The 10,382-nt window shown below is 47.6% G+C and overlaps 1 protein-coding gene across 1 annotated transcript; it reads right to left on the bottom strand.

Moving 5' to 3' along the window:
* Window positions 1-2,538: 2,538 nt before the first annotated feature.
* On the bottom strand, window positions 2,539-10,218 carry PSMA7 (proteasome 20S subunit alpha 7). Its single transcript, XM_082773348.1, has 7 exons — window positions 10,061-10,218; window positions 7,993-8,119; window positions 6,895-7,019; window positions 5,574-5,696; window positions 5,050-5,169; window positions 4,435-4,497; window positions 2,539-4,161 (listed from the first exon to the last, which is right to left on the bottom strand). The coding sequence occupies exons 1-7, from the start codon at window positions 10,154-10,156 to the stop codon at window positions 4,069-4,071; spliced, it is 747 nt and encodes a 248-aa protein (XP_082629474.1). The 5' UTR covers window positions 10,157-10,218; the 3' UTR covers window positions 2,539-4,068.
* Window positions 10,219-10,382: the final 164 nt, after the last annotated feature.

The raw sequence follows: 10,382 nt of genomic DNA, 5'->3' as shown, positions 1-10,382 counted from the left end.
TGTTCTGAGTAACCAAATGAATTCTTTGGTGCTGCTGGTCTTACTGTTCTTGGCAGCATGTGTGAAGTAGCACTTGGCATCTGAAAAAAAAAAAGTGGATTCCTGGTGCTGGGGAGTTATGTATATTGTCACTTGGGAATACTGGATTGTTGATCATGTAGTAGTGTAAACGACTGTACAACTGTTTGCCAGCTGGTACTGATGTGGAGGTACAGCAGGTTCATGCAGAACCATGACTCTCCCTCGAGTTAAGGGTGCTGGGCACTCCTCAGAGGCTTCGAGCCTCTCACCAGGGCAGGGCAGGGCGGGAGGGCAGCGCGTTGTGTCCTCAACAGGGTGGAGCAGCAGGGACACTGCTGCTGTGTGCACCAAGTGGATGTGCACTGAGTGGGGAGTCCGTGGCAGCAGCTGGCTGCCGGGGGGGCTGGAGCTCTGGCTCCTCGCCTCAATTTGTACCTTGCTCATCCAGTACTGAATGCAAACAGTTCTCTGTACACTAGTAGACTGTGGTGGAACACTATGGAATGTTTTCATTAAACTAGGAATGGGGAGTCCATATAATGAAGCTTAACAGACGGGCATGTTTAAGTTGTTTCCTCTATACCCCCATACTGTAAATAGTTTAGTTGTTTTTCTTTTTGTTTTTAAAAATCTGTATGTGGGGAGAGGGGCTGGGAGGGAAGGGGTTACATTTGTTTGCATGAATAAGTGGGTTAAATTGCTATAGGCATGTGTCCCTTTTTTGGTTGGTAGGGAATTTTGTTGAAAAAGCACCTTGATGACTGAACCCCTTACATAGCTAGAATTTTTTTAGTTATGCATTGACTTAGGTTACTGTAAAAGCTTGGATTTATTTTTGTAGGACTTTCTTGCTAAGAGTTAGAACATAGCAGTGGGGCTGCTCTTTGGAGTAATGTAAATTGTAATTATAATAAACATGTAAATGTTTAATGTTTTCCTCCTACTTTGTTCTGTCCGTAGCTTGCTAGCATCAGCCTGTACAACTTGTCAGATGTCCAGGGCTCAAACTGGTCGGAGGAAACTGATGGGAAGGGTCGTGCAGTGTTTAGAAAGGGTGCTTAAAACCTCTGGTACAGCTACTGAATGCTGCTCTTACTGGTATCCTGTGTTCTGTCCCCTGTGGGAGGTCTGGGTGGTGAGAATTTGCCTGAAGGAAGGGTGCTGTGACCTGAAGGAATGGTGCTGTGGCCCAAACTGCCCTGAGCCTGCAGCCTGAGTCTGTGCTGGTGGAGCTTAATGAGAGCTTGTTCTGGGTGGTGATGCTTCTGGTTTGGTAGCCACAACTGCCTTTATCTGGGCTCAGAGCAGCACACAGGGTGTGTGCTGAAATAGCTTATTTGGGAGCTGCTGCAAGCCTCTCATTTCTGTGATGGCAAAACAGCCACTGGGGCGCTGCAGTGTGAAGATGGAATTGTGTTGCCAAAGTCAACGGAGCGGTGAGCGCTTCAGAGCTTGTCCTGTGTGACTGTGGTGAAATGAGAACTCAACTCCAACGTCCCTGTAATTCCTTTTCAAGGCAGTAGCTCCCTTTGTGCTGCGCTTGACCTCAATCTGATAGGTAAGACACAACCGGTGCTGCTGACACTCCTGGAGCTGCTGTCCTGTGGACAGATCTTGGCCCCTCTGAGCTGAGTGTGGTACCTGGCTCACTGTGGCAGCGATGTGGGGACAAAGGGTGGCTGCTGGATGCTGGGACTCATTCCCTGCTTGTCCTCATCTGCCAGGAGCGCTCATTCCAGCGTGGTCTGAGGCAGACAGCTGCCCACAGGGCTGCCTTGCAGCACTATCAGCTTTCATGGGGAAAATTCCTGACACGAGGCAAAGATAGTGCAGAATAACTATCCATTCCTTTCAAAATTCCAGTCTGAGGACTGATAAATGAACTGACACGGTACTCTGGTAACTCCATTTCTTTTGGTTTGTGCTCTGCTGCTTTCCTGAGCAGGGGACGGTAGCACCGCAGCTTCCCTGTCCTTGATTCCTGTACCACAATCAGCCCACACTTTGCTTTGCAGGAGTCAGCTGTAAACAGCTTCGTTGTGGTGTGCTGGGCCAGGGAAAGCACGTGAGTTAGCGCGAGTGGGATAGTCAAACAGGAGCCTGCCTCGCCTCCCTCGCAGGGAGCGCTGCACATCGTGCTGCAGGTCCTGCTGCTTGGCTCGGGGAGCTGAGCTCCACATCACAGGGTGCTGACAAGATGCTTTGGCTCTCTGATTTGCTTCTGGTACAAGTTCTTGCTTTATACCTGTAAAACCCTTTGTCGGTTACAGAAGAGCTGCTTTCAAAGGCTCTTCTAATTCCTGTTTCAACCCCTCAGCAGATATAAATATGGAAACTTTTATAACAAAGCAGCTCCCTCACTGCTGCAGCAGGTAGTGAGGAGCCCTGTAGGTGAGAGCTCCTGAGGGGAGGTTTCTGTGCAGTGGGAGCAGGGGTAAGCACTAAGCCACGAGTGGCCCCTTTCCTGCCAGCTTCCCCTCAGTGCTGGGAGTAAACAGATTCCCTCAGGCATACAGATGTGATGGGCAAAGCCTTTTATTGTGCACAACTTCAGGGCTGTAGGAAAAGACAAACAGTGCTGCAGCAAAAAAAAAAAAAGACAATTTTTAATGTGGAGACAAGGAAAAGGGGCCAGGGTCAATCTTGATGCCCTCTCTGCAGCATAAAGGATGGGAGACCCCTCTGCTGTACACCCACCTCCTGCTTCAGAGCAGCACGGACCCAGAACCCCACCTGGTCTAAGCACCACAGACCCCATCCAGGCCAGCAGGAAAAGCCTCACCTGGGCTAAAGCAGGACTCCAGCTCCACCCCTGCCCTTTTTTGTTGTCTTTGTGTTGCAGAAAGCCTCAGACTAATCAACAGGGCTGAGCTCAGACCTGCTGGGATCAGCTTCCTTACAGAGCAAGGCTGTTGAAAGCAGGTGAGTCAACTGGAAATGGCCTTTCAAAGGCCTCAGCTGAGGATATTGGAGGTGCTATGGTACAGATAGCTATCCAGCTGAACTTTCCTAGTTGGGTATTCACTCATCTCCCCTTCAGGCTATTTTTTTTGTTACCTGCCACTTTTAAATGTATTGTTACAGTTTTGTTATACACACTGCTCACTAGTCAGTGAATAGAATAGGGACTGCACAGAGCAGATCCTGTCTCAAGTGCAATGCGACTTTCTCACGCAGTGGTGCAGAGGTAGGCCTGTGTTATCACTTACAGGAGAGTGACTGATTTACCTCTGCTGAAAGGCAAAGAAGTGGCAGAGGAAGCTCCTTTAATTGTGAAGAGGCTGGACCAGAAACAGCAACATCTGTCCCAGGGGTAAGGTGTGTGGAAGAAGCAGGATGAGGGTAAATACAAAAGGATAAACTGGAGTAGAGCTTTATCGTTCAGCTGTTGCATGTAACATTTCTGGAGTTATTTTTAGCATTAGGAAGCTACTGGTCTACAAATCCCCTAGTGGGCAATCACAACACCAACACTTTATTCTAAACCCGATGAATCATGCAAAGTCTATGCAAGTAGCAAGTCATGCACTCCTCTGTTATGACATGCTTTCAGAAAAGCCAGGGCCCATGCTGCTTCCCTCAAAACACTGCACCTTGAAGTCTTTAGTGTAAGTCAAGCACCTAGCGCAAGTTGTTCAGAAGCTTCATGTTTGGGCTCTAACCCTCCAAATGTGAAAATGCTGGGGGAAAGCACAGTTCTGTACTAGTAGTTCTATTAAGGCCAGTGCACGCTTGAGACAACCACTAAAAAAAACTGAACTGAGCCTGTTTGATGACTCTCACATTAAGTGAGGTGTTAGAAGAAAACTGCAAACAAAATCTTCCTCCTTTAATGGGTGGCTACTGCTGTTCTGTAGCCAATCAATCCTTGGTAATTAATATAAGGAACAGACGGATTTTTTTAAAATAAGAGCTTAAAAAAAATCAGTAGGTTTATTGTAGGTCTCAAGAGGGGCACAGTATCAATAATGGAATGCCTACATGGTGTCTATACAGAGTAACCCATTGCTTGAATTAAAAAGCAGCTAAGCAGTTGAATTTTGTTCATCATGATGTTTTCTTCTGTTTTTTCTTTTCATTTTCTTCCTTTTCTTTTTCAATCTCAGCAACATACTTCTCAATTTCTTCAGGGCTTAGAATCTTAAAAGAAAAAAGTGACCCTTAAGATACTAATACATCTCAGAGGCTTTTATTTAAGCGATTCTAACTCCGACATGGAAAGAAAGTTAACTGCTGTTTATAGAGACACAGGTACATTGTGCAGACACAACAACATTCCTTGGCCACTGACATGAAATAGAAATATTTGCCAGTGCAGACTGTGAGATTAGGGACTGGAACTTGGGGCGGCTCTACAACAGCGCTATCAGGGAAACAGCCTACAGGGGGAGAAAAGCAAAACAAGGCTTTTACCTTCAGCGGCTGATCTCGTCTCATCACAGCCAGCTCGATGTTCTTCCCACCGGACTGCACAACCTTAACAACAGTTGGGGGCAGGCATTAGGAGTAGGTCTGTTAATTAATCTAACAATCCCCTTTCAGAGGGCAGGGAAGTTCCTTACTCCTCAGCTCTAAGCTCTCTAGCCCAGTAGTGTAACCACCCTCCCCCCCCCAAAAAAAAAAAAAAAAGGGCCCTCCTGCTGGCCTCAGTGTACTCAGGTGGTGCTGAAGAACACCACAGTTCCACAATTTGACTTTGGCTTTAAGTTTTCTACATCTTAACACAAAAGCCGAACATGCACTAGGCCTCATATGCAGTACCTTCAGTTATTTTAGTTGCAAGAACTCAAATGTTTTCTTCCCTGGACAACTGCAAGCAACTTCTTCCATATAAGCTATAGGAATTGTTACCTGAAGCACTCTGAACCTTGAATTTAACCCTGCAGAACATGTATTTATAGCCTACAATTAGGACGGTTTTCATAGGTACTTTTATAGTACTGTATGAGGATTTTGGTGTTCTCACATTTGAGGAGTTAATCCAGACATACAGCGAGGAGTCACACAAACATTCTGAAGCTGACTCACCTCAAGAAGAGCCTTGATAACGAGTTTAATAGTTAGATCATCTGTTTCAATGGCTTCATCAGTATAGTTTTTCTCCAGGAATTCACGTACAGATTTAGCTCCTCTGCCAATAGCATTAGCCTGGAAACGGTGAGGGGAAGAAAAAAATAGCACAGAAGTTTAGGGAAAAAAGACCTAATTTATACAGTAAGCAAGAAATAGGAGTTGTGCAATTACATGATCCGAAACCCTTTTGTGGTCACCACGTATTTTTCAGGAGACTGAACATGTTTCTTCCCCCACATCACTCAAAGACAGTAGCCAGGCACAGGTATGGATTTGGTAAACAAGAAACACAGATGTCCCCAGTAGAGCTGAGCTGCAGACTGCCATTCCCAGTCAATGTGATCGTTACGGATCTTTGCTGCTGTGAGCCAGCACCATCTGGTCAGTTAGATCTCCTTTCTACGTCAGTCCCTCTTTAAAGGAGGCATTAACTCCCTGAATATTTAATTATTTCTCTGTAAGAGATGGAATCAACTCACCTTCCAAGCATGGTATGTGCCAGAGGGATCAGTCTGGTACAGCCGGGGGGTTCCATCAAAGTCAAATCCCACAATCAGAGCAGAGATACCAAAAGGTCTGCGACCGTTGCTCTGAGTGTACCTCTGATCAGAAAGAAGAGATTTGATTTCGTAAGCAGTTCTAAGCGTTTTTGAAGTAAAAAGCAGAGTCTGTAGGTGTTACAACCAGAAAAGGCATCAGAAGTATTTTAGGAGGCTGGCTTACCAATCTACCTATTAAGATCAGGCTTCCATATCCTACAGAATGCTGCAAGCAAAGTGAGCAAGTAACTGCTCAATCCTTTCTCCTAACATCTGTTCAGGTTTTCTGCATGATTACAGCTATCAGGAAGAATCTCTCCTGGCAGCTGCTGTGAGACAGACAGATCTAGCAACACCGTACGTTGACAACATGCTCAGGAAGCCAAGAAGGAAGATGACAACTGAACACAAAGCCAGTTTTCACTAACAATTTGCAACAATTCCGTGAGTTACAAAGCATGGAATCATCTCTGATGAATGCTGGCTGCAGGAAAACCGGTGTTAAAGCCCTTTTACTGGTTTAGCAAAGTAGTTGCCACATCAGGCACCAGGAGTGCCCCCAGGCAAGGAGGCCCCAGGCTCCATTATGGCAGTGACAGCGTGCCAGAATGAAAGACAAGTGTGGAATTACTGTGACGGAACACTGATGTTTTGGAAAGTGGTATTCTGCTCTGGCAGGCAGGTAATTATTACAAGATTTACACTATCACTATACTAACATGTCTGTGTAAATTAGATTTTTGCTGATCCCAAGTAGTGCTGAAAATTATTGTAATACACTAGAAAATAACTTTAAATCATAGAATGTGGTTGGGCATATTGTGATGCTAGTTTGTTTAAAATTCATAAATATAAAACGTAAGAATATGTTAAGTGCTGCACTGCTTTGCTTCCCTCTTATCACTCCCTGCAATGTCTCAGTGGAAGGAAAACTACAGCAGGAGCCACGAGGATGTTTTGGCGGTAACACAGCGCTGGCACCCTGAGAGTGCACTGAAGCTGCAGATTAGCGAAGTGTTCCCGATAACATCACAAATGTGCTCACGCAGCCATTACAAGTACCAATTCATTTCATCTTTGGAAGAAAACTAGTGATCGATCCCATTACAACATTTCTGTTTCCAGAAAGCCACCACAATGTGCTTTGTTGCACTGCTTTTTACCAGCTAAGCAGAACGTGGCCAGCAGAGACCTTTTACTCACGCAGTCAGGCACTAATCACCAGGACATATTTTCAACATCTCCACGCAGTACAACTTACCTGCTTCAGGCTGGCGATGTAGCGTGTGATGTACTCCACGGTGACAGGATCCTCCACGGTCAGCCGGTGGCTCTGACACTCCACGCGAGCTCTGTTTATAACTATTCTGGCATCAGCTGTGAGCCCTGCAACGACAGCGCATTCCCTATGCTGAGACACAGGCTCCGTACCACTCGCACACACAAAACAACCACACTCGCCCTAAAAGGCTGACGAGGACAGTGTCAACAGCAGTGGGGAAAAAAGCAAACAAGGGCTCATCATTTCTTAGGTTTGCTGAGCAAGGACAGCATTTAAGAGACAATAACAGGAACTTAATGCAGCAAAATTGCACCATTTTTGTTTACAGCTTTCACTTTTGTGAGTTAAGTAACATGCAATTTTGAGCTAGGCAATCAGACCTCTACTGACAGGCTGAAAGCACTCCATCTAGCAGCAAAGTATCAAAGCAATTTCAGTTCTCACATGGCTTTGGTTCTATTTCTTATGCAATCTGCCACTCTCACAAGTTTTGCGACTTGTTTCTACTACACAACTCCAGCTTGTGACCCCACCTGCACACGTGAGGATCCTGAGCTAAGGAAGCAGAGCAGCAGAAATTGGCCAAGCCTATCACTCCTGCATGCTACATCTAAAAACCACTACTTTTGCCTGCTAAATCTCCCCTTAAAGCATTATTGACTGAAAGATTCTGAATTACTTGAGGATGAGAGAAACTTTCTGAAATACATTTTCTCTCCAGTTATGTTGGTTTTAAACTTTCATGCCTCCTGTTTAAGCTCTGATCAATGGAATTGAGTCACTTGGAACAGGAAGATTGTGGAACTAAACTATTTATGCTTCAAACATAACTGTTCATTTAGAAGGAATCTTCTGAAGTTGAAGATGAAAGACTATTCTTTGTTTTATGCAATTCAGCTTTTTTGGCTTAATGCTTGTGGAAAAAAAAAGTCCCTGTAACTGATGAATGGTTCTTACACCTCCTGTAACACAGCTAGCCAGTTATACCAACTATGTTATGTCCTCAGAACCCATAAACCTACCGAAGGTGCTCCCGTAACTGCTGCGCCTAACCCAAAACCCTGGGAGTTCACACACCTGCAAAAGCCATGCAGACATTGTCATCCAGAGCACAGATCTTCCGCACAGTCCTTTCATCCTGAAGTTTTGCCACAGACTTCTTTTCCACTCCTAGAACAACAATATCCTTCCCTCTGACTCCAACCTTCAATGCAGTAAAAGAGAAAAAAATAAAAAAGTTAAGCTAGGCCTGAAGGACCTCATACTTGCAGACTTTACTGAAATGAGTATTAGAGGGGGGTGGGGGAAAAATCACACAAAAACACATTATAAGCATGATTTCAACTTGAAGCCAATATTTTTTTTCCTATTGCTACAAGCTGGAAAAGAACTGATGTAACCAAAATTGCATTAGGTTCCCGAGTTTCACAATCAGCTTTCACCAATTTAAATCCGTGCAGCTCCTGAGAGATTCCCTCTCCTCCCACTGACCGTTTTCCCCGACACCAGGGGAAATCTGGCTGATCTCTGCAGCCAGAGGCAGGATCAACAACCAAACTGCCACCGTGACTGGCCCGCTGATACTGCTCGAGTCACAACTAAAGCCACTTGAGACTAGAGCAAACAAAACGTACAAGCAGCCGGTCAGCGGGCTGCTTCTTTACTGTACAAATGCATACTTCAAGTGTGTGTTTTCCAGCATTATGAAAGGGAAAAAATAAGTCAACCTTTCATACTTTTCTTTCCACTGCTTTTCACAGGGTGACAGGAACCAGTCATTTCTTATGAGTGTCCCCAGTTATATTACAGATGTTTCTAAAACATTAAACTCAACCAACTACCTGACAAGAGACAAGACAGAGGTAGATTACATTAGGTGTTAACTCCACTTTTACAAGGTTTTTCTGGGGAAAAAATTCCTGGGGGGGGAAAAAATGGTGCCCAGTGCCAGGATAAGAAGCCACGGGCACAAACTGGGGCGCAGCAAGTTGTTTCCAAACACCAGGAAGCACATCTGTGCTGTGGGGTGAGGGAGCGCTGACCTGCACGGGCTGCCCAGAAGCTGTGCAGTCTCAGAGACCTTCCAGTCACGCTGTGAATTACACCCATCCCAAAAGCAGTAAGTTCTCTTCCTGGCGTTTTGTTATTTGGGAATTAACAGTCTTGTTTTGTTTTCCCCAATGATAAAACTCTTAATTGAGCAAAAGTCTGGAGCAACTGGAAGACTGAAACTGGCAGCCAGAAAGTCGTGTCTGCTGGGAATCTGCGCATTTCACTAGGATAAAACGTTACCATTTTGACCGCGTGCAAAATTACAAAGTCGAGGCTCATTATCTCCTGTAGCTCTGCCAGTCTTGCAGGTACGAGGGTCTTGCTCCCTGAGGCAGATACGAGGCTGCTCTGCTAACTCAGCCTCCCCGAAGCCGTGCAGCACAGCACAGCACGCCGAGAAGCAGCCAGCCCAGAGCTGCTGTATCACTCCCACCACCCCAGGACATCCACCTCAGCGAACAAAAACCCCACCGTGCCCCCTCCAACAGGTGGGGAACTGAGGCAGAGCCCTGCACACAGCGCAGAGCCCCTCCTGGAAGAAAGAAGCAGCACTTTTACACAGCCCTGTTGAGCTGTGAAGCCCCCTACCAGCAATGTCACCCCCTAAACCATGTCCCCAAGCACCACGTCCAACCACTCCTTGAATACCCCCAGCGACGGTGACTCCACCACCTCCCTGGGCAACCCGTCCCAACACCCAGATGCTCTTTCTAAGAAATATCTCCTTATTTCCACCCTAAACCTCCCCTGGCACAACCTGAGGCCGTTCCCTTTGCTCCTACCCCCGGCTCCCTGTGAGAAGAGCCCAGCCCCTGGCTGCGGGCGCCCCAACCCCGGCGGTGCTCACGGCCAGGCCGGACGAGGCCCTGAGCAACCCGACCTAAGGGGCAGCTTCCATACCTGTGGCAGGGGCCGGAGCTCGAAGCCTTTCCATGCCCTTACCCAGCCGCTCCGTGCCCCCGGGAGCCCCTTTCCAGGCCCCTTTCCCCGCCCGCCCCCTCCTCACGCTCCCGGCCTCTCCCTCAGGCCCAGGCCTCCCCTCAGCCCGCCGGGCTTCGGGAGCCTCCCCCGCCGCCTCTCGGCCCTCACTCACCGCCGTGGAGCCCTTCTTCACCGCCTCCTGGGCGTACTCCACCTGGAAGAGGTGCCCGTCCGGGGAGAAGACGGTGATGGCCCGGTCGTAGCTCATGGCCGCCACCTCCCTCAGAACCGCACACTCATCCCCCCGCCCGCTTCCGGGATACGCCAACGGCGCCCCCTGCGCCAACAGCGTACGCTGCAGCCTCGGCGGCTAAGGGGAAGGCAACGCGGCAGCGGCTGCGCACTTAGCGTACGCGTGCAGCGCTGCGCACTCGGCGTAAGCAGCCGGCGTAGGCGGACGGGCGGCGCTGCGCATTCGGCGTAGGCGGCCCCAA

Source organism: Aythya marila (assembly GCF_965140915.1).
Source record: "Aythya marila genome assembly, chromosome: 16".
In the NCBI taxonomy this organism is placed as follows: domain Eukaryota; kingdom Metazoa; phylum Chordata; class Aves; order Anseriformes; family Anatidae; genus Aythya; species Aythya marila.
Note: the sequence above shows the minus strand (reverse complement) of the source record. Positions and strands in the feature narration are given on the sequence as shown.

Excerpts from the sequence above, each read along its gene's own strand:
- PSMA7 (XM_082773348.1), bottom strand. The coding sequence starts at position 10,156 with ATGAGCTACGACCGGGCCATCACCGTCTTCTCCCCGGACGGGCACCTC. Across the intron at positions 5,697-6,894 it reads ACATCGCCAGCCTGAAGCAG|AGGTACACTCAGAGCAACGG; the intron begins GTAAGTTGTACT and ends CTTTCTGATCAG. Across the intron at positions 4,162-4,434 it reads GACGAGATCAGCCGCTGAAG|ATTCTAAGCCCTGAAGAAAT; the intron begins GTAAAAGCCTTG and ends TTTTCTTTTAAG.